This window comes from Chamaea fasciata, unplaced genomic scaffold (genome assembly GCF_029207755.1).
Source record: "Chamaea fasciata isolate MVZ Bird 193981 ecotype frontalis unplaced genomic scaffold, bChaFas1.0.hap1 SCAF_4, whole genome shotgun sequence".
In the NCBI taxonomy this organism is placed as follows: Eukaryota; Metazoa; Chordata; class Aves; order Passeriformes; family Sylviidae; genus Chamaea; species Chamaea fasciata.
The window spans coordinates 29,896,365-29,920,226 of NW_027094089.1; the positions used below are offsets into that span (position 1 = coordinate 29,896,365).

General features: G+C 40.3%; 3 protein-coding genes across 10 annotated transcripts in view; 2 read left to right on the forward strand and 1 right to left on the reverse strand.

Annotated features, from left to right (window-relative positions):
• The window catches only part of KIF2A (kinesin family member 2A), a 57,607-nt gene extending 54,946 nt beyond the window's left edge, over positions 1–2,661 (forward strand). For all 8 annotated transcript variants that reach the window (XM_066181191.1, XM_066181197.1, XM_066181192.1 and 5 more), the window contains one exon: positions 897–2,661. In XM_066181191.1, coding sequence (XP_066037288.1) covers positions 897–982 — 86 coding nt within the window. In that variant the 3' untranslated portion in view covers positions 983–2,661. The remainder of the gene's footprint in view (positions 1–896) is intronic.
• A 2,042-nt stretch (positions 2,662–4,703) lies between these two features.
• DIMT1 (DIM1 rRNA methyltransferase and ribosome maturation factor) lies at positions 4,704–10,455 on the reverse strand. The gene is made up of 12 exons (XM_066181199.1): positions 10,318–10,455; positions 10,102–10,175; positions 9,625–9,711; positions 9,191–9,252; positions 8,987–9,080; positions 8,841–8,890; positions 7,905–8,028; positions 7,696–7,788; positions 6,881–6,945; positions 6,537–6,600; positions 5,935–6,041; positions 4,704–5,196 (listed from the first exon to the last, which is right to left on the reverse strand). The coding sequence occupies exons 1-12, from the start codon at positions 10,370–10,372 to the stop codon at positions 5,154–5,156; spliced, it is 918 nt and encodes a 305-aa protein (XP_066037296.1). The 5' UTR covers positions 10,373–10,455; the 3' UTR covers positions 4,704–5,153.
• A 961-nt stretch (positions 10,456–11,416) lies between these two features.
• The window catches only part of IPO11 (importin 11), an 80,534-nt gene continuing 68,088 nt past the window's right edge, over positions 11,417–23,862 (forward strand). Inside the window, exons 1-5 of the mRNA XM_066181201.1 lie at positions 11,417–11,479; positions 11,967–12,034; positions 19,122–19,206; positions 19,493–19,636; positions 22,908–23,008. Coding sequence (XP_066037298.1) covers positions 19,499–19,636; positions 22,908–23,008 — 239 coding nt within the window. The 5' untranslated portion in view covers positions 11,417–11,479; positions 11,967–12,034; positions 19,122–19,206; positions 19,493–19,498. The remainder of the gene's footprint in view (positions 11,480–11,966; positions 12,035–19,121; positions 19,207–19,492; positions 19,637–22,907; positions 23,009–23,862) is intronic.

Consider the following 23,862-nt stretch of genomic DNA (forward strand, 5'->3'; position numbering starts at 1 on the left):
CCTGTTCTTCAAACACTTAGCAGATTCTGTTTTTCAAAAGGCTACTGAGGTGAAATGCTAAGAGATCTTGCATCTTTACAGCCAGCTTAGTATAACTGTAGTTTTACAGGATGTAACTTGTATAAAGTCAAAAATGCTGTTTTGTTATCATCTGTGTTCTGCTCATGGCACATAATGGTCACTAAATCATTCACCCTTTACTTCTATCACTGTGGGACTGACATATTTTTGCTAACATTTTGGTTTTCTTCTTCTCATTCTTGGGCATATTACTGGGCAATAGAAGGGACAGGAACAGAAAAATGAGGATGCCACACTTCCTTCCTTAGGTTTCTCCCATTCTTACTGAATTACAATGAAACCAGTGAATGATGCATTTAACTATGTACAGTGAGAAAGCTCCAAAACTTATTCACAAGTGTTCTTCAGATGCATAAGAAAACAGGGAACTAGAATTTGCTCTTCTGGGTTTTAGAATGTACAGAAATGGCAGGCTGTACTCTAAATAAGATTTTGTATGTTCCTAAGCATGGTTTGGAATGTGCTGGGAAGGAAATTATATAGGTGGTGTGTGTCTCCCTAGACTCTCTAAGACAGAAGCAGAATGGAAGTGTGAACACTTTCCATTGTGGGAATACAATTGTGCAGTTTACAAACCTATCTTGGCTAGAGACAGGGGTAGTATCCAAAAAGAGACTAAGTTGCTAAGCAACTTGTTTGTATGGTTTTGAATGCTAGCTTAGCTCAGTCCTCTTGTAGTTTGTAGTGTCAGCTATTTTTGTGGAGGAATGTTCCTTGTTATTTGTTAGGGCTGGGATGTGGAAGATCAGGGCTTGGTTTCAAAATCTGTTGAGCAGAGGTACATCAATACTCATTCTTTTGTTTTTTCCTTAAAGATAAAGTGAAATCTTTCCGGACAGCTCTACAAGAAGAGGAACAGGCCAGTAAACAGATCAACCCGAAAAGACCACGTGCCCTTTGAAAAGGGCCTCTGCTGCTAAAGGAAATCATGAACCTGTACTGCTGTAGCACACATCTGTTACAAAACCTAGTGACCGAGAGAACTCAACTACTTGAAAGTAAAAATGTTAGAAATGTTTGTGGAAATGTCCCGTTTCTTATTCACCTGAATGACATTTTCAGTTTTATGTGAAATGCTCCTATGTCTACAAAATGCTTCTAGACCAGACAGCACAACCATGCAGGGTTCAGATCTGTGAAGCACTTTGTTTTAAGTATTTCATTTATTCAAATAGTGAAATGTTTGGAAATACTTGCCATATTTTTAATAAAGTAAAACTGTGGCCATTAAAAGGCCACAGCACTTCCTTCTGACCATGTTGAGTTTTATGACAAAGACCAGCTGTGCAGTTTAAAATTGTGGCGTGCATGCACACCTCACTAGTGGTTTTATGTAACTTCCACAGACAGCTGTGCTTAACTCTTCCCATTCTGTGCCTTGATGAAGGCTACTTAACCCTAAACATCCTTTTTCTGAAGCACAGCCTTAAAAAATACATTCCTAACTTGTCAATATAAATTACTTTAGTGTGTGTGCATTCTTGATGTGTTTCAAGAAGACTTATTTTTTGGTGGCTAGTTTCATTTCACAGGATGTGCCATATCATTTTAAGAGGAACTGCAGGCTGTTAAGAGTGGATGAACAGCTGGACATTCCATTTTTCTTGTAAAAATCTGGAATCTTGATTTATTAGAATACCATAAAATGGTTATATAATTTTCACATTTCATCTGTAACAATTAAAAAAAAAACCAAAAAAACCAACAAATCAACAAAAACCCACAAAAAATATAAATTAGTTGATGTATATTAAAAGGTAATGTTCTAAGTACTGAGGAGAGTTGTATCTTAGGATAATGCAGATAATGATTATGTGGTATGGTGTGATAATGCTATGTATGGATAAGTTAACTATCAAACTTTGGGGATAAATATGTCCATACTGGCCTTTCACATACTGTTTAAAAACTTGGATTTTAATGCATGACAAAGTTACATGTACATTAACCGTAGTTTGCAGGTAGCTTGAGTAGTTCTGTTGCTTTAAGAAGTAGCTAATACCTATTTTTCCCTTTGTACAGTGCCAGCAGCTAAAAAGTGGGGTAAAATTGCATCATTTGACGATTTTGCACAATACCTCTACCTAGTGCTAATAGAAATCCCACAAGTACCTGAATTCTCACAAATGGCGCCATGTGTATCAGCACTTTTTAGGTGGTGGCACTCAAGTTATTTTTGCAAGTCAGTATCCAAAAAAGATTGACCTTTCATGTAAGAACTTCTTGTCAAATGAAGAACCGTAGACCTCTGTAGTTCTCCCTCCTTCCAGGAGTTTGTGTCAGCAGACTTTCGCTTGGAAATATTTAAAAATTACTTCTGGAATACAAGCCTGTTGTTTGTGCCAGGCCTGGGGGGGGTGGGTGGAATAAAGGGAAGGCAATGAAAAGAAAGTTAAATGAGCCAGAACTTCTTGTAGTGTTTAATGTTTGTATCTCCCATAGAAAAGTAGACTATGGGAAAGCTCTTGTCGCGTCATGGTTAAAAATAAAAAATCCTCCTGTGTGTAAACATGAAAACTGAACCAATGTAGATTTTACATAATGTGTTTAATAAATTAAGCTATTAAATGAATTACATCTGAGTATTTGTTGTTTTGGGAAGGGTTTCAATTTGTAAGCACATAAGCTACATTTCTGAAAAGGCCTCTGATTTCAAAATAAAGCCAACTCTTCTATACAAATTTGTTATATAGAAAGAACTTCCCCAGACCACTTTCCTGACTTTGCAGCAGCAGATCTTAAAATCACACCTCTTTGTGAACACTTTTTTAAGATTGTAGAAGTTTAAGGCAGATTTTTTGGAGGAAACTTCCTAAGGGGGCCCTCCCTCCCCTCCCCCAACTGGATCAGGGAAGAAAAAATCTCCTTTGAGAGAAGTGGAAAGAACCCTGTTTATTAAACAGACAAAGCACTCCCCAGCACAATAAATTCGACAATACCAGATGACAAGAACTTCGTGCTGCTCTGGAGAGATGACAGGATTAGAAAGAAAGTCCTTCCTGGAGGTGGTTGCTCTCAGTCCCTCTGGTGCTGGGACATGCTGTGCAGGATAGACATGGGTGGGTTCCAGGTGCAGGCCCCCAGGGCGCTCCCCCCGAGTCCTCCGTCCAGAGAGATTTTAACAGTTCCAAGGGAAGACGAAAAAAAAAGAGGAAAAAAAACAGGAAAGAAAAAAAAAAAAAAAAAAAGAAGAGAAAAAAAAGTGAAGCTTCTCTTCCTCTGCTAGCTACTGCCTAACTAGCTAACTATTGAAGAAAAAAAAAAAATCTCTCCATCCCTCGCTGTGTGAAGCCGTGCGCCTCTCCCTTCCCCCTGCTCTCAGACCCAACACCAAAGGCGCACAGGGCAATATCCAACAGAGACCCAACAGACAACTGGGGATACAAACCTCACAACATCACCCCACGACACAGATTTTCACCCATCACAGCTAAAAGAAAACAATGGAATGGAAGGCAATAGCTTCTGTGAGCAGGTGGTAGTACAGGTTATGTAATAGAGGTTTTTTCTGAAGCTGCTCTATAGATGTTTCTTGCTTTCTAAAAAGCTTCTGAAGACTGAGGCATCCTACAGGTGTAACAGTGGCTTCCATACAATTTGTCCATGCAATCCTAGCACCACAACCAGGCTGTGGCTTACTGTGGGTCCAAAGAGGACAGAAAGGATAGCTTTCAGCATCTTTTTACAAAGCCCTGTAAATTACATGTGTCAAGTAGCACATGCAAGCAGAAACTGTCTACTGCCAGTCTTTGTGCCAGAGCCTGCTTTTAAGTCAAATCTACACTGATACTGAAACAGTTAGAATCAAGAAAAATGGATAGGGGTGGTTGTGGCATTTGAGTTTCTGCAGCCCATTGCCTTAATGGACTGAAATTACTTGGAAGAGGATTTGAACAAGCCTGTCCTTGATTCCTCTCCAGTAAAAAACAAATGCACTAAGGAGGTTGACACATATCTTCAGCACTTGCTCCTTCTGTATCAGTCCAACCAATGTTCCTTGAGGCTATTTACCTAACTCTTCATCTGGTTCTGCATGAAGTGAAGCAGCACTACAATTGCTAAATTATTAAATTGTGAAATCAATGTGCAATTCATTTTTTGAAGTCAATGCTTCAGGATGCCTGTAAATTTGACTGCCTATTTTTATACATGGCTCTGAATCAATGACTTTTAAAAAATAGGATATCAATAGGGCTGCTAGCTGGACTCAGGACATCTTTTCCAACCTTAATGATTCAATGATGTGTATTAATAAAGTTTTTCTTAGAGGAGGTTTTGCTAATTTGCACGCATTGCTCTAAATCTCACTGAAAGCGATGATCTGTGTTCAAACTTTCTTCTGCCTTAACAGTGAAGTAGTTACCTTAAAAAATAGCTGCTTGAATTTAGTTAACAAAACCCCAACCCTGCTTCTCTGTTTATGAGCCCTGGCCTGCTGGTAGTCTTTTTCCAGTTCCACCAGTGGAGGAGAGGGTAAAGGCAATTTTGTAAATGATATCAAGCCCACAAGATAAATTCTTTTGTTTTCTGAGAAACACTCACTGGGAGTCTCTAAGAGAAGCAGATTACTAACAGGCTTGGAGTGCTGGTAGTTACCAGCGGGATGAGAGGAGACAGGCATCTCAAATCAAAAGGGTTTAAATATACTTTAAACAAACACACAAACGATTGATACCAAAAAGAAGAAATTACTACAATTTTCTTTTTGTTGTCCAGACCCTGTATGTGTTCTACTGTTGAGTATTGTGCATGAATACACTGAGGCGAAGTCCATGATCGGAGAACAGAGATGTCAATTATCATCAATCCATGTTTTGGATATATATAGAAAAACACAGTCAGGAGGTAGCCCAGCACCTCACGTCAGCTCTGAAAGAATTTACTGCATACTGAGCAGCAGCTTTTTGCCTACTGTCTGTGATAAAAGCATATCTAACTTTTTATTTTGAGTCCAAGCATATACGCTGTATTCTGTTCACTGCTTTTATGAGGAGCTTGTCCCATTGCATTCACTCTGGCTTGGGTAAAACTTCGGTGAAAAAATACAGCATCTTTCATTCTTCTAGCAGTATCTATGAAAAATGGATGCCTTCTGAATTGAAGCCATGTAGCAATCTGAAAGAGTGAAATACATATATTACAATTCTAGCAATTTATACTTCAGCTTGAGGCATTTTAAAGATGTGCAAAGAAAACAGCACGAAAGCAACCATCACTGATTAACTGCAAAGAAAGTACTTTTACAAATATGAAACTAGAAGTTATTAGCAAATTTGCCATTTTAGAGATGCAGGTTTATTTTCAGTGCAGTTACTTAGGATGGATCCTATCAGGTTCACTGTGTTTCTTCAGAAAGCATGACCTGTCTTAGTTCTCCAAATGACAAACAGCTAGAAACTTTTATCGTGCATTATGTGAGGATTCAAGATGCCACCGGAAGTAAGAGGGGAATGTAGCAGTAAATTATTCATATTTAAAATTATGCTATAGACTATGGCCTAATCCTCAAGGCAGAGAAAGACTGTGTAAGACTCCAGGGAAATTTTAATAACCAATTTACACTATGGCCATTTTTAAAGGAGACACAGAAGGCCTAGTACAGAAACACCTGAAACAGGGATCCTTAGCTAGTTGGTCCTCAATATTATAAACAGCATTTAAAATACGTAAGTGTAAGCTTTGAGTGTTTGCTCATGTTCAAGACTGGAAAAAAGGAGTGTCTGGTACTGAGAGGGAAACCCTACTATTCCTGTGCAATCCAATAATAATCTGTACCACACAGTACAGATGCAGACAGAATTTAAAGAAGCTTAAAAGAAGGCATAAAGAGAAAAAAAAAAAAAAAAAGAATACCGGATGAAATCATCTATATCCATTGAACGGGCTCGTTTTTCAGAGTAACCTGTATCTTTTAGAACTGTCTGTATTTTCTCTGCAATTTTGAAGTTTTCAGGGATTTCCTGCCAATGAAAAATGGGATAGAAATTATTTTCTACTCATAATAGAAACGGCTTAATTTAAATAATCTAACTCTTTCCTGCTTTTAGAACAGTTCTTGTTTCAAGTGATAAAAAGTAAGTTATACTTCTTCTATTATTAGTTACTGTATTTATTCTATTGTATCTGAATTTTTGTATCTTAGTTTATTCATTATATATGAATCACAACAGTATTGAAAAGCAGACACTAAATGTTTTATGAAATTAGTAAAAAACCTTGAGACACACATATATGGACAATATTGTAATAATATACTTGATTTTAAGCATTTTCACTATCATTTAGTGACCCTTTTGGATTTTTCTCTAAGAAAAAAGGCAAGTTCCTCCCACCTTCAAACTTTTTTGGAAAACCTTTGATGTGTTAAGCTTTTCAAAATTGATTTTTTTTACCCTTATAAAAGTCACTATGCAGGTCACAGGACAAAGAATGTAATAGATTAAGATGGAACTTACTGTATTATGTAAGGAACAATGAATTCGGTAATTATGGTCCAGCAACTGCTCTACAGCACTTGACCTGAAAGGAATACATGTTTAGCATGAAAACTGGGCTGAAACTATTGTTCACTTGATTGGTTGTTAATGTCTGCTACAAAAAACTGTTATGATTACTCAGAACTGTTCTTTTTAAACATCTGACTAGTTTTCTTCTGAAAGAAAGAGCTTGTGACATCAGTACAAATCTTCCACCATAGTTTATCATGGACTACATGAAGAAACACATTTGCACAAAAGAAATGGTTAACTGGATAGGCTTTCAAACTTCAAAGAGATTTCCTTTGACAGAAGTTACTTACTTAAATGCTGCAGAAAGTGTCTTGTTTTTCCTAACAAAAGCTATCCTTACCAGACCATCCCACTCCTGAAATTAAAAATTTCAGAATTTTAGAAAATAACATACAGCCACTACAAACAAGAACAGTCTACTGGCAACTTCAGAACAGTACTCAACACAAAGGAAAATCCTTCATGAAAACGTCCTTCTAAACAACACAAAACCAGCTGTGTCTTGGACAAAGCAATACAAATGGAGGAGAAAATACTTCACCCCCAAAACCCACTGAATTGTACTTTTACGTGCCTAGGCACTATTATATGCAGAGAAGGCAGATACTTGAAGAAAATCTGGCTAGCCTTGGGCAAGGCTGAAATGGTCTTGAAGTGGTTTAAAAATTAAGAATATGGCCAAAATGGTCTTGAAGTGGTTTAAAAATTAAGAATACTCTTCTGTAACTTTTGTCTTCTGAGATTACACACACTCGTCTGAAGATAAATCTTATATATTCCTTTGATCAAAACCTGCAAAATCATTAGCCAGAAACACCTCTGGGAGATGTAAACCATGATGAAAGGGACATTATTACTAGCAGTTCTCCAACTGACCTCGGTCTTATGAGAAATACTGTACACAAAGTTGCACCCAGCTGATGGTGGCATGTTCTATTAATGTCCTAACATAAGCCTGATCAACACAGAAATAAGCATTTTGGAAACTCTAAGGATTAGCTAGCAGTTTGTACTAGAATCAGCACATGGAACTGAGTAGTAAGGGGAGAGAAAAATGAAATTAAGTATTATCACTAGCATGTTATGCTGAGTGTACACTGCTTACCTGGAAGTTGATAGGTGGTGGTGGGTTCTTTGGCTCTATTCTGACAACACTGGATTCTACTTTGGGAGGAGGCCTGAAGTTGTTCTTTCCAACCTGTTAGTTAAGAGCAGTCAAGCAGTTGTGTGAATACGCACCAAATTCCTCACATCCCTTGCAACACTCTTCTTCTGTGTTTGGCAGCTGAGCTACCTAAATGCAGAATGACATACCTTCATCAGATGGTCCACTCGGGCCAACAGCTGAGTGTTAATGGAGAGCCTGCAGTACAGTTTACTTCCTGGTTTTGCAACCAAACGAAGTGCAAATTCCCTTTGAAACATAAGGATTGCACACCTGAGAGTAACAGAAATGAGAAAATCAATTCTAAGTAATCAAATTTTATGTCAGAAGCCAACTAACACACCTGGATAACAAACAATTTGCCTCAGCACTAAGAAGAGTAAGAAGTTCATAATAAACAACACTGCCTTAATTAGCGTGTTGAAAAAACCCCAAAACCCATCACAGAACTTGGTGAAGCCATCTAAGTCTCCTTAAAGCTGTTACATAATTTGATTATTTATACTGCTAAATGGATCAGGATCAAAGAGACAGTCTAGTCTCAGAGTTCCCTGACTGTAATAAATCATTTTGAATAACTCTATGCTAAGTCCTTCAAGTCCAAGCTTTCCAAAAATTGACTGGTAACATTACCAATGTTCCTCTCAGAGAAATTAAGAGCTGCTGACATACTGATGTCTGACACAGGCAAGGCAGTTACAGTTTTAGATCAGACAACAACAAAAGTGACTTGGCATTGATTCTACCCTTTCTAGCCTAACTTAGGTAGGAAGGTATTTGAAATGCTATGATGCTCTGCTTATCCCTGGAATAATGCTTAGTTGTATTACTAAGTAGGTGTAACTCCTGGTTTTATCTGTTGGGCCCTCACTATAGCCAAATTTAAATTTTCTTGTCACGCTCAATACTATCAACATAAATTTAATTTCCAGGCACTGTCAGGCTACGCATTACAGAAAAATTTTAGTGCAGCTCTGATCCATCAAACTGGTATTTTAGGAACTAAAAAAACCCTGCATTTGAAACTATTTTTAAAACTATTTTCCTTCCTCCCAGGTCATACAGAGCTCAGCTGTCCCACATACCTGAAAAAAGGTCTATGAAGCAATAACTTGAAAACAAAAGGTGAAGAAATCTGAGGAAAAAAATTACTAATGTTAGCATAATTTCTAGAAATTAGCATTTAAAAAGAAATTCTTTTATGTTGTATGCTATGTTGTTTGGCCCATACCTGGTAAGGCAAGTTAGCTACACATGCATCAAAAAATGGTAAGTCTGTTTTCAAGATATCTCCAACCTTGATTTCAAGTTTGTTCGCTAGACACCTGGGGGAAAAAGATACACTGTGGTTACCCTCAGGCAAGCAGGTTGTGAAATTTGTACCAAAGTAGTTCCCCTGCTTTAAGTGCTCCCTGTTTCCATAATTGATACTTACGTGCCTTGGACTCTCTTTTGAAGCTCACCAACAAGTCTAGGGTCAATTTCACATGCAATAACCTGAAAGACAAAGTATATATTTGCAACTCCTAATTCGAATTTAATCACAAAAACCCTAACTCTGTATCTATTACTATGGGTTTAAAGAATCCTTTAAAAATCCCTACCGGGCTGTGCACCTTCCTCCCTCACCAAACACATGCAAGCTTTACCACATAAATGGGTAACAGCACTGTAGTTTTATAAAACTACACAAAGTTTACGTGATCAGCTAAAAACCCATTGGGATTGTTCAAATGTTAGGAAAAGTATCAACAGAGTAATTCTACTTACGTGCACCGCGCCTACAAGGAACCTTCTTTTTGCCATAGTCTAAGCTAAAGCGCAGTCAGAACTTGGGAAGGGGGTGTATGTGCGGGAATTTGGACTTACTTTCTTGACTTTCTCCAGCATTTTTACTGTCAGGTTTCCAGTTCCCGGGCCCACTTCCAGAATGACATCCGTGCGGCGCAGGGCAGCCTGAGGACAAACAGCATTTCGACTGCCGCCCTAGTACCCCCTTAGTACCGATTTTGTGCAATCATTTGACTTTGGAATGAAAGTAAGCGCTTTTTACACAGTGAAAAGTTGGAACCGGGTATCAAGGGAAGGTGAGAGTCGTTTACAAAGGAACGAGTGGGAAACGAGGAGAACAAGCATGTCTTGGCGCTGGTTTATGCCGCACCGCCGGCCACGCGTACAGAACCAGCGAGCAGCCACGTTTGGAGGAGAACAAACCCAAAGGGCACCGCACACACCAATGGGCGGCATGACGGCACCGGCCGGGGTTCCGCAGCCCGGACGGGAGATCCGCTCCGGCCGCGCTTTCCCGGCTCGTCCCGCCGGCCCCCGGCCTGCCGCCGCTCCCACCTTATCGATGATGCTGTTCACCACGAGGGGGTTCTTCAGGATGTGCTGCCCGGCCCCGGTGTTGAAGAGGATGCCTAGGGCACAGACCAGCGTGTTACCGTGGGCAGCCGCGACCGGCGAGCACCGCGCCGGCCCCCGCTCGGGTGCGAGCGCCGCCCCAGCCTCGGCTCCCGGGATCCCGCCCGCCCGGTCCGGTGCGGTCCGGTCCACACTCACCGCCGGCGCGGCCCTCCCGGCGCTCCGGCCGCTTCCCGGCCCGAGCCTTGGGCATAGCGGCGGCTCCGTTTGGATCCCTTCAGGCTACTTAGTCCGGCTGGGCTCGGCCCCTCCCGGCAGGGCCCGGCCCCGCTCGGCTCTCCCCGGCCCCGCGCCCCACGTGCCGCGCGGTTCCGCAGCTGGCGAGCGGCCCCGAGGGCAGCGGGCGGTGCGGCGCCCCCTGGCGGACTGGCGGACCCGCGGCATACCGAAGGGCGCGCGTCCCGGCCCGCGCGCGCGCTCGGTCCTGCCGGGAACAGCGGGTCCGTCCCGCCCGCAGCCAGCCCCACGGCACGCCCCGCCCTCTGGCGCATGGAGGCGGCCAGTGACGGCGGAAGTCAGCTGGCTCACTAAAGGTTTCCACGGTTTATGAGTAAGTGACACACGGCGTAGAAACAGGTGTTTTTAGTACCCTGGCCTAGTCCTTAAGCACACGGCAGGGGGCTTTGGAAAAAGGGGCAGGGTGGAAAGGAAAAGAGAAAATGATAGATGAATGAAAGGAGAGGAAGAAAGGGAGAGAAAGAAAGAGAGGGAAAGAAAGAGGGAGAGAGAGAAAAAGAGAGAGAGAAAAAAAAAAGAGAAAGGAAAAGGATTTTGTAGGGCGACCCTCATCAATTTCTGCCGATAAGGTAACGCGGCGCTTTGACCCCCTGACTGCCCAGAAAGCGCCTGTCCGCTCACGGCCCGGAGTCGCAGTGCCGATGCAGTCATTCCCAGCCGCTGGCACGCCAGTAAAATATACTGGCTTTTTTTTTTACATACTTTCTGTACTTTTTGCTTTACTTTCTCATATATATTTTTAGCGTTATGTTCTGAGATAAACACCAGGCGTGTCCGCCGTGATGGCCGGCCCCGCGCGGCTGCAGCCGCCCAGAACTCCGCGGGAGCACATCAGCGGACCGAGGCGCAATTCCCGATTCGCGGGAATCATCCCGCGCGGCAACCGCCGCCTGACGTCAGCGGGCAGCGCGCCGGGGGACCCCGCCTCCGTCGCACCAGGTCCCGCCCCCGGCCCGCCTGTGCCGGCGGAGCTGCGCGGGCTCCGCTCTGAGGTCGCGGGCCAGTGACGTCAGAGCGGCGCGCCGGGGAGGCGGTGGTGGCGCCGCGGCATTCCCTGGTCCCGGTTCGTGGGAGGCCGGGAGGGGACGGGGAGAGGGGGATCGGCGCCTTCCGCCTCCGGCGGGGCAGCGCTCGGCGCATGGGTCCCCGGGGCTGTGTAGCCGCGGGCGGCGCTGCTCCTACGCACTCGCTTCGGCCGCTGCTCCGCCGGTTACGCCCCCGTCTGCGCTGCACGAGCCGGCGCGGCTCCGGTGTGGAGTGCCCGCCGCGGGGTGCCGGCCCCGGGGCACCGCGCCCCAGGTTAAGGCAGCGAGGCCTTCCCTGCCCATTATTCTGGCGGCTGCAAAGGGCCCGCTCGAAACTGGAAGGAAGTAACTGTTACCTAATTCCAGGGAACAGTTTCCCGTTTTCTCCTCGCATCAGTGTTTAATCAGGGAAAAATTAATGGGAAGGCATGGGAGGAGGGTGAGGCGTTAACCTGACAGAACTTGTTTTTTGCGGGAGGGGGCGTGTACTGGCCTTTATTCTAGGTGGTTGTTTTCTTCCTGCAGGCTGAAGAGCAGCCGTTTCTCTGCAGAGCAGTCTTCCCTTAATCAGAGGCAGGCTCAGTGCAGCAGTGGTGAGTTATTTCTCCAGTTTGTTACCGTAGAGGACAGTAGTGTGTGTAAAATAAAAGAACGAGGCCCTAAGTGCAGTAGTAAAGCTGCTTCCCACTTATGCTTCCGTGTGCCTTGCTTCCCATGTATCATACATGGAGTCATCTCTGTGATATATTTGACATGGCTTTTAAATCAGCCCACAGAGCCTATCAGCAAAATGTGGACAAATTCAAATTATATTCATAGTATAAAAGGTATACCTGAGATTTTGCAAATAGTGTGTTCCTTATGGAGTTTGGTTTCTTGAAACTTCATGGCAACACGAAGTTTGTCACTTCTCTCTGTTTTTCCTCTCTCCTTCTTTTTCTTCTCTTTCTTCTTTTTTTCTCTCATTCTTTCTTTGTACTGTACTCATCAAGGGCATTTGCTGTGATAATGATAAAGATTGGTGTCACCCATGCTTTACATAGAACATTTCGAAACTATGACCAGAAGTGGGATTTAATTGTAATTAAAATGAAGGGTTTAAACCCGTTCCGGAGCTTGAAGGCTGACTGAAACTTGCGTTTCCATCTCAGCTGTTTGGCAGTAGTGTGTTCTTATGTGGTGTGTCAGATCTTTTTGAAAATCCATTATATCAGGTAAATTAGGAGGAAGCCAAGGGAATGAGATTGACCTTATAGTACTGGTCATGATGCCTTGGGAAGGCTGACCTGAAACAGAGACTGGACAGAGCTAGAGAATAAAGCAGGTATTTATTGAAAGGTCTCCAGGATCCACCTTGGGCAGGACAGGAGCCTGGCCAGGGCTTCACCCAAGGTGGACTTAAAATGGTCTCAAAATGGGTGACTGGTCACAAGGTCTCACACTTTTGTAAGTTTTGGTCCATTTGCATATTGGGGTTTAATTGTCCAGTTACAGCTTTGGGTCGTGAGGTCTTATCCTTCTTGTTCCTCTCTTCAGTGCATGGTTGTTTTTGCTTTTAGGCGTGAAAGTTGTCCTTGGTCTCCATCTGGAAAATGATTTGTTTTGTCTTCCTACTGTGTGAAGAGAGCTCACTGAGGCTTAATGAGGTTCAGAACTATACCCCTAGGCAGCACAGAATCTGAAAAACATGAAAGCTAAAACTTAAGGCATCAGTCATCCTAGAAATTTATTATTGAACGTTAAAAATACTGTTGTTACTGTAAATACATTGCCTATGTATCCATTTGGCTTTTCCTGTGTCATCAGTACACAACCCCATGACAGAGTAATTTTTGAGTTAATCCTTGGAATTGTGTCACTCATTTCTTTACTCCCTGTTTTTTCTGTTGGGGATTTTTGGTCACTTTGGTGGTTTCTGTTTAATGTGAAAGGTCATTCTTCTCCTACGAGTTTTTTAATATAATCTGATTCACTTTCCTTAATGTTGTCAGTCTTGCTTGTTGGTGTGCTTTATTACTGTGATCCTCATTGTTCTTAGTTCTTGTATCCTTCATGTCTTCTGCATGCTTTTGTGAGACCTAGGTTTTAGTATCAATGTTAAATTCTTGTAAAAATGAAATTTTGGTAATTCTACTCTGGTATTTCTGTCACTAGGAGTATGGGGAAAAAAACACCTCTTGAGTCTTCCTGCTCAGATATTTTTATTTGTCTTCTTTACTGTGGCTTAAATTGGGCAAACTACAGATAGCTTAGTTCAACTACATTAAAAAAATATTAATGTGTAGGTTTTGAAAAATTTTAGTAATGCGTAACATTAGTCATTGTGTTGGTTTTGGTGATTGCTGTGGTTACTACTGAGTTTAAGTAGTACTTCAATAGCCAGGATAGTTTTAGTTCTTTTGGGTGCACTCCTTATTAGGACTACTAGCATGTGACATGATTGATAGAAATACTGCAATGCCAGAAAAGAGATTCATGAAAAACTTTGCAGAGGGCTGGAAAGACATCAGTGTAACTACTGACTTCTCCTGAAGGTGACAGCATGCTTGCTAATGTATCCTATGTGACTGAATGCCAGCATTGGTGTTACTTATTTCAGGAGTTCTTGTGGCTTTTCAGCATGGAAACTTTGTTTTTCCTGTTTTCCTTGAAACAAATGTGCTATAAAGGACAGTCCTAAGTTTCTACTTGAACCTTCTGCAGGGTGTAGCTTTATAGTTGTTCATTAGTTGTATAATCTGCTGATAAGAAGCAAGTCCTCTTTGTAAGCACTCTTCAGGGAGTTAGTTTTAAGTCTCTGCAAAGTCTTCCTTAGGTTCCACTGTCTTAAGTCCTCAGACTCTCCTCACGGATAATTGGTTTTTGACCACACTGTCCCAAGTAGCTCTGGCTTCTCTCCAGTCTGTTCCTTCTTGAACTGGGGAAAGGGAGAACTATGAGAACCAAACTGGAAGTGATGTCCTAGAAGCATCTCAGGCGCTGTGTAGAGAAGGATAACAACATCCACAGAGCCACTTGTGCTCATGAAGTAGTCCAGAATGTGTTTGCATTATGATTAGTGAGAGCACACTGTGTTTTGTGTGATAGGTTTATGGCTTTGTCGTCTTCTGTTTTCTTAAAATCTGGACTGAATTTGTTCTTGCACCTTCTTACTGAGGGAAAGAATTGAATTGTTAACAAAAGAGAACAAAAATACTCAGAAATAATTGTCTGGATATGAGTGAGTTGTTACACTGCATTCTCTTGGAGAAGGTGAAGTATGGAGGTGTTTTAGTGACAAAATCCTTTGTTTTGTACCCCTTTAGATGTTTGGCAGTCACCAATTTCTTTTCATGGCTGATGTGATTTTAAAATTAGGATGTATTTTAGTGTAATGGGAAAAGTACCTAGATACCTTTTTGTCTGTATAACAAGCGTTTTCTGTTAAGGAAAAACATTAAACTGGCATGGCTAGTATAAAACTAGAAAGTTTAAGACACTTGGAATAGTTTTGAAAGGTAAAATGTGTTTGTAGATATCCTCATAGAAAGGGAAGAAGTAAAGAGTAAAGAACAGAAATGAGGCTTGGATTTTTGCCACTTAAGGGAGATGAAGGAGTTTGAAAGTGGGAATGGAAGCGTAGAACATTGGGTGATAATGGTGAGGAACTGATATTGGTATTTGTGGTCTCTGAAGACCCTAACTCATTGTGCTAAGGGGTGGCATTTGTATGTTGTTTTTATTCTAGCTGTAACCACACTTTTTTGCTGCCAGGTGAGACTTGAGAATATGCTCTTGTCAAGTTCAGTATTGTCATACCCAGTGGGATCTTGGAGAGCAGCTTTTTCTTGTGAGGTGTGGATAGTCTCTTTTTCCTTTTGCAAGACAGAATTCTGGCATGGCAGTAAGAGTCATGCTTGGGTTTGCAGCTGACAGCATTGAACACTTTCTAGTGAAAGGAATTTCTTTTCCTTCTTCCAAAATGCCTGTGTGCAGTTTGGTTTTTATAGCTATGGGCATGGACCACAGAAAAGCAGGAGGAAGCAATGAACGTTCCTGTTACTGCTCAGTGTTTATTGTGAAGGCACAGATTGACATTAGTAAGTAAAAAAGGGAAATTACATCCTTACTCAGTATTCAAACCTGAAAATTCTGGCTGTTGTGGTGCAAATACAGACCTTGCCATCCTTCTAGGAATGTGTTGCTTATCAGGTTGAGAGACTGCCAGAATTTCTAGATGTGCTTCATGTCTCTGAAAGTACCCAAAAGACAATATTTAAGTCTTACCTCCTGAGTTTCATCGCTAGGACAGTCTTGTAGAAAAAGCTCAGTAGTGAGTAAAGCTGTAGAAGTCCCATGACCTATGGAGAAAGTCCTTGTCCCTGTGTTTTAACCAATCTATGGGGTAACCTGTGTCCCTTTCTGCCTTTCCCATGCAATAGTGAAGTCGGATATGTAAGAGGTGAAGATTGTCTCTATCCCATAGTATTAGAGCCAATGTTCATAGCCTTTGCAGTTCTGTGGGGTTAAGAACATCTATATATGCACTGTGTAAATTAGGGTCTGAAGAGCCCTGGTTCATCAATTAAAAAAGGAAAAAATAAAAGAGGTCAGTGTGAGGGCACCACAACAAACTAAGATTGGAGAGATCTGGGTTTAAACTCCTGAAGTACAGCTGTGTCTGTCTGCAGGAGTAACTTTCACATGTGCATCTGTACATGGCACTAATTAAAACTGTATTTTGAGCAGATCCCACTAAGATAGGAGCTGATGCCCTCCCTGAGTCAATTGTCTTTACATGGGGCATGCCAAGAATAAGTTCCTATAGAAATCCTGTTGGTGAGAAGGGAAGGGAAGGACTTTGTCAGGGTTGAAATTACGTGCTAGGACCTGATCCTGTAATGGCTTGACATTGCTGGAAGTCACATATTCGTCCTTGCTCCTGTAGTGTCCTCTGTTGTCTGTGGGACAGTGCGGCTTGGCTTCTTGGCTTGAGTTTTTCTGTTGTGTGTGCCCCCAGTATCCCACCCCTGCCTTTTGCATTTTGGTGGGTAGTTATGGCTCAGTCACAATTTGTAAGTTTGTTCTAAGTTTACATCACATTTTGACAAGAGTGTGAAATAAAAGCTGATTTCTATTCTGTCTGCTTTTTTATGCCTAGCACATTTACCTGTCTAGCAATGTGGTGTGAAAATGACTGGAAAACTTGACCTAAACCTGCGTTTTTCCCACTCCTTCCATCTTTGGGTATTTAAGGGGTTCAGGGAGAAGCAGAGGGTTTATACTGTTTATTTTGGTGACCATAGCTCTTTGTTTTAGCTTAACTTACTTGTAGCTAGCTTAAACTGGAAATTCGAGTTTTGTGCAGTAAGAATTGGTTCCAAATAGTTAATTGAAAATTTTTCACATTCTTTTATTTTCTTTTTGCTTTTTTAAATAATAGAAATTAATACAAGTAAAACTAGTCACTTACTAGAAGAAAACAGAAACTGTTCAGAGGAATTTTTATAAAGTAGTAGCAATAGACAGCTTTTTTGCATCTTTGCCATTTGTATTTGTTATGCATTTAATAGATGTTTTTCCTGTTAATTTTTTGCTATCAAAATCATACAGAATATACTGCTTCCTTAAATATTTTACAGTATTTATAAACCTTATCTAAAAGGTGATGCATCTTCAGGGACATTATTATATTTTAATTCAGTTTTTTTCTATTTGGCTTCATCCAGTATTGACAGCCTTTTCCAGTATTGTGTGAGGACGGTTCTTTACATGGCATCAAAAAGCTACTGTGCACATTCATTGAAGAATAAACCTTGAGGGCTGTTAAATTCCCTGCCTCTTAATAGAAAATCCTTGAACCAAGGTTTTCTGGATGATGGGCCAGCATTGTGTAGAAATGTGTTGACACAGGTATCTGCTGTGGTTTTGACAGAGAAAGAACTTTGGGTTAAATAAATTTTTGTTTTGACCCGATAAGTTTGGTTTGATTTTTCTTGCAGTTTTTTTTTGGTTTTTTTTTTTTTTTGTTTGTTTGTTTGTTTTTGTTTTTTTTTTTTTGAGCACTAGCTCAAACAGGAGCTGCCGAGTTTTTATATGGAAATACAAACCTTTTCAAGAGTGAGAAACATTATTAAAAAAGAAGCAAATATTTCACTTTGATTTTTGTTCTTTTTTGTTGTATTTAGAACTGCCAGCTGTTTTAAAATAAGAAATTGAAAACTGTTTTTTGTGCTTGCATTTTACTAAGTTAAATAAGTATGTCTTGTAATGAGGACTGTTCTAGATAAAGTATATAAATTTCCAGTACAATCAAAAGCCATCAGGTTTTTCCTCCCCCTCCTTAATAATGTTATCCTAGAGGTGCTGCCACTGTTGCTGTTGGGTTCAGGCTTGGCCAGTGGCAGGTGTGCCTTGGAGCCATCTGGCACTGCCTCTGGCAGACACAGGGTAAGCTTCTTGCAGCTTTTCACGGAAGACACCCCTGTAGTAACCCCCCTTCTGCACAACTGTTTGAAGCTCAAAGATTGGAAGATTCCTCACATGGGAAGTATAAAGCAGGGATGGAGTCACCTGTTCAATTAGAGATGTGATTTTGTGTTCTGCGGGTTTGAAAGTAGACTTTCTTCAACCTTAGGACCTTCAAATTTGAGTCAGCTTTTGTTGAGGATGATTGGAGATTTAGAGATGAAGATCTTTTTTTTAGGGGTGTAATTTTTTTTTTCAATTGTGCAATGCTATTACTGGTATAAAACGTCTTCAGTATTGTGGCTATTTTTGTTGTTAAGGTGATTTTTCTAAAAAAATCCAAAAAATTTAAAAAGTTTAAACCTATGTCAGAATAAATTTCATTTCTCCCACTTTCTTACCATTACTGCAACAATTTTAATCTTGATTTTTTTCCTGAAGGCGGAAAAATAAGCCTTTTTTTCCCATTAAACAAAAGCAAATCAGAGTCATTATAGTTGGAAAGGACCTCCAAGATTGAGTCAAACCTTTGACCAATTCCCACCTTGTCAGCTACACTGCTGCACTAAATGCCACATCCATTTCTTGGCCACCTCCAGGAATGACAACTCCACAAGTTCCCTGGGCAGCCCATTCCAATGGTTAACAATCTTTCTGTGAAGAAATTCCTCCTGGTGCTCCACCTGAACCTCCTCCTCTCTGCTCTTTGAAGAGAAGCTGTTCTTTGTTGTTTATTTACAAACCTATGTATATGAATATTTAAGTGTGTATGTGTTACTGGAAGTTGACATAGGCTTTAAACAGTCTTTTTTATAAGCAGAAAACAGACTTCATAGTTCCTTTCATATGTGTGTCTTTTTCTTCTTGTGATGTTGTTTGTGTGGTCATTATAAATGTAATCTCTGTCATCTGGAGAGCAGTTTTGTTTTGCCTTCGTAGAATGCAAAGGTGCATAAGGATGTATCTACACTGGAAATTTGGCAATACACATTCATAGTTCAGCTGGTTACGCATTTAGCATTTGTGTACTAAATAAGAAGGAAACCAAATATATTGAGGAAAACTGTTTCATACAGGACTAATTGTGAGACTTAATGCTTTCTTTTTTAATTAGTTTGAATTGTTTTGATGAATTTGAATTATAGAATTTACCTATATGAATGTTTCATTTTCTCTCTTGAAGGAAGAATAAAATGAAAAAATTTTAATAATCTGCATCTTTGCCTCTTTTAGACAACCCCATGGTTTACTCTGCTTACAGCTGAGTAATCATCTCTAGCTGCAGTTTTGCTCTTAGCTGCTGTGCTTCACAGGAGAGGTAACTGTTTTACAATCAAAATACTTCCTGCGGTTCCTCAAACCTAGCAAATGTGCTTCTATTGAGAGATTTAATGCTTGCTCTTTCTGCTAAGAGATTCCTGAAAGCAAATAATCCTATCCGTGTACCAAAACTGCCTGTGAGTGAGTGTCATGCTGTCCTTATACTGTGTAGTATAATGAAAAATGAGCGTGGGGTGTTTGGATAATATGGATGGAAGATACCTGTCTCTGTATTTGCTATCTTTTTCTCCCTATGTGTTTTTTCTCTTTTTTAATGTTTTCAGGTTTTCATGGATCTCAACAGTGCTAGCACTGTTGTTTTGCAAGTCTTGACACAAGCTACTAGCCAAGATACTGCAGTGCTGAAGCCAGCCGAGGAACAACTGAAGCAGTGGGAGACACAGCCAGGTTTTTATTCAGTCTTGTTGGTAAGATACAGTGGAAAAGTGCTATTAAGTAAACTGAATAATTTTGAGTACCGGTCTCTAGAACACAGCTGAACCATGACCTCTGGCTGAGAGAAGCCCTGAGTTATGATCTAGCCACCAGGATCCTTATGCTGAAGAGTATGTAGGAATGATATGAGAGTGGTAGGCACTGTCATCACTGTGTCTGAAGGTAAGCTCTTTTCCCACCCATTCAGAAGGTGGAAATCCAGCCCCTGGCAGTATGAGTGGGTGGTAGTGCTAAATCTTTACTGGCCTGTTGTGAATTGTGGATGGTAGAAGGCCAAGACAGCCCTTGTCAGAGGAATTGCCTTTACTACTTCAAGAGACAGGAGTCCTTTTATACACCAAGACAGTAATAACTTTTTGTTTTTTGTGGAGGTGATGCTTTATGAATACTTTAATAGAAGTCCCCTCATGCTTTCCATTGCATGCCTTTCTGGGACTGCTTTCCTTTTTTGTTAGTGGAGGTAGACTCCCAGGGGGATTATCTGACCTGGCTGTGGTAGTAGATATTGGGATGGGGAAGGTGAATACTTCTAAAAGTACTATGACCATTGCTGAAATGGATGCGCTAATGGGGTCAAAGTGATGACAACACAATCAAAAAGGAAATGAATCTATTTCAGCAAAGACACTTGAAAGTTAACACTGTTGTTATTCTCCAATATCTATGTATGTTTATAACAGTCTTAAAAACACAGGTAAAATATTTTTTCTACAAACATCTGTCCTCAGTCCGTAGACTGAATGACTCAGATTTGTAGGGTGACATGTTCTGGTCTCTGTAGACCTCATTTGTTTGGAAAGTTGAAGGTGAGCCCGAGGATTTCGGGAAAGGAGTAGAAGAAGATATTTGGAGCTGCCACATTTCCTTTTATGGACTGCCTTTGTCACAATGTAGCTGTGGTGGTAAATGTTCTTGGTAGAAAACAGCAGAAATTGCCACTAGTGACTTTTTTTTTTCTGGATGTTTGCCTTGAGACCTTACACCTCAGGGTGGAGACAAGTTGAGCACTCACAAGTGTAACTGGAACAGATACGAGTTGAATTTAAATGTAAAGGCTAAAAATTCAGGAGTTTAGATGCTTATCAAAGAGGATCAAATTCTGATGATTCCTTTGACATGGTTAGGTGGATTTGTTTGGGCCACATCAGCCTTTCTTTAGGTGTGAAATATCAACATAATCTTCCAAACTAAAGTAAAATGTCTACTTCTTTGTTTAACATGATCATGACAGATGGGCTGTCTGGGAGGGAAAATAGTTGGCACCTTCTTGTGGAGCAGAAAAGGGTGCTGGGTAACAGGTAAATGTAAATGGAGAGTGGATAAGACAGCTGCTATCTGTGGGATGTGGCAAGTAATATAATTACTTACTGTAAGATACACTTGCTTCTGGGACAATCAGAGTAGAGAAAATCATAAGTGGAGTTGCTATCATTACTTTTCTGTGTTTCTCTTTTGAAGGTATTACATATCTCTTTTGATTCAGCAATAAATTGGATGGTTTTGAAAAGAACCTCTGTACAAGTTACAGCACTTTGTATATTGGCTTCATACCTGTTATTTTTGTGACAGCATTACTGTGTTACGTTAAATACTTCATGTTTTAGGAAGTTCATATGAAGATATGTGTTATAAAGAGAAGTTCTACTTGTTTTTGGGTAGATTCTTTGGTCTTTTTTTTTTAATCTAGGCCTGGTCTTGTTTTAAGATATTTTTTTATCTGTGGAAGTTTTTCTTCTGTTAAGTATTTTAGCAAGGAGAGGAATAGTTATTTGTAAGATCAATGGAAGTTTCAGTATGAATAGTTTGGGTTTTCCATGTTTCATTTATTTTGAAATTTTTTTTTGTGATATGGAAGTGGTGTTTAAAGTTACCTGTTCATATTTTAATGTGCTTAAGTTGCATTTGGGAAAGGTCAGGTGTTTTAGAGATTCAGTCTGTCTTCCCAAATGAACTTTGGGGAAGGAGGGCAAATTAGGTACAAATCATTTCCATGTTATGTGGTATTCATTGTTGGCCTACCACCTTTCTGATATTTTTCTACAGTTTGCTAGTTTTGAAGTTGATATCTTTGTTGGCATGTAAGTCTGTTTACTTTCTAGTGATTGGAGTGTGCTAGGGGTTTTTTGGAATTGGCCATTACCTCTAGAAAGATGATCCTATTAATTGAAATAGATTTTGAGGGAATGTTAGGTTTTGAATCCATAGTGAAAATGAGTTCCTAGGTTTCTACAGCTGAGTTATTTGTAAGGTTTGTTTATATATATGCAGGCGTGATGCCCAAAAGTAGCAGATGGTTTTGACCAGAATTCCTGCATTTTTCAGGTCCCTTCATACTGGACTTCTAAAAGCAATGAATATAAGTGGTGCACTCTTTCTGCAGTGCACTGTATAGTGAGAACACTTAGCTCTCACATGCTTGCTCTCTTAAGGAGGCAGTAATGATGTCTCACCCCTTGGGGAAGATCCATCTGATGCAGTAGAAAACAGGAAGAGACCTGCTGTTCAGAGTAGTACCTGTGTTGAGATTCAATAGCACACCTTTATTTTAGTTTCTCTTGGTGGGTTAATTTTACAACATTACTGTACAAAATAAATCCTCTGTGTTTGTCTGTATGTACATACAGATATATAAGTGTATACAGATAGATATGTATGTATGTATGTATGTATCTATCTATCTATCTATCTATCTATCTATCTATCTATCTATCTATCTTTTTATTGGTAAAAACTAATTTCGTTGAATAAGCATAGTCAAATTTAGAATTGCAGACCCACCAGGTCATTGTTTAATGAACAGTATTTGTAGACAGGAGGGTTCTTGACACATGACAGCATAATAAATCTGAGGACTGGATTCTGACTAGAATAAGGAATTGTCCTGTATTTTGCAGTGGTGCAAACTTCTGACAGCTATGTCATTAAAGAATGTAAAAATTGTTGGATTCTAGTAACCACCCTTATATTTCCTTTTCTGCTAGACAAGATTAGCAATACATTTGCCTTATATGTTGTTTTTTAAAATACATCAAAATTCGGGCTAGTGATAAACATCTTTTCGGTCTCTAAAAATTTTTGTTTAGCACAGTGTTTTCACATTTCTGTCAAATACAGAGGTATTTCTACATAAACCAGGGCATGTGTTAATACTATTTCTGTCTTGCTTATGGTGTCTTGAGCAGTTTTTAACACTTTTTTTTTCTTTTTTCTTTTTTTTTTTTCTTTTTTTTTTTTGGCAAACAGAATATCTTTACAAATCATAGCCTGGATGTGAATGTAAGATGGTTAGCTGTCCTGTACTTTAAAAATGGAATTGATCGGTACTGGAGACGGGTCGCACCCCAGTAAGTTTTGAGTTCTTCCACTTGACAGTCTTAAAGTTGGCTTTGTTATGGTTGCCAGGCTGGAAAAACAGCAGATCCTTAGTTCATAGCAGTTACTTTAGAATTTATGGTGAAACTGACAACATGCTTCTTCAAACTTCAGGAGTTGCTGATAAAACATTTTGTCTTTATATTCTTGCTTGTTACTGTATTCATGATTTACTTTTGAGAACTGAGTTAGATAGCTGTTTCATAGATAATAGGTTTTGAAGTGATTCAGTGAGTGTTACAACATTGACACCTGGATTTACTGAGAGTAACAGAAGTGAAAGGAGAGTGGGAGAGATATTTCATTTTTTTAAGCTTATTTGAATTGGATGTGTACATGGGGAAGAGGCAGTAGTTATCGTACTAAAAAGTTTAGATCATTTTTTTGTTGTTCTGATATGTGGGCTCTGATAATGCATAACAAAGAGTTCTCCAAAGAAGATAAGTACTTTCTGTGAGCTCCATGTAACTTACTTAAAAACTGCAAAAAGTGCCTTTTTAATATGTAACCTGCAGCATTATATACTTCGCAGTCTTTTGTGTGAAGTGCTTATTTTTCCTTTAAAAACAGGTGTGATTTCACGAAGAGTTTCAATTCCAGAACTCATAAAGGCTTGCAAGTGTTCAGTCCCTCTTAAATGCTCGTAATAGGTGGGGCTGTCACTGTCAGATGTAGGGTATTGGATGGAATTCTAGGTACTGTTTTTCTGGGTCACAAATCTAAGGTAGTGTTATGGTACAAAGTATGATTTTCATTGTTTGTTGTTTGAGATAGTTCAATGTATTTTGCCTTGCATTGAAAGTTTTCCAAAGACCTACCAAAAGAG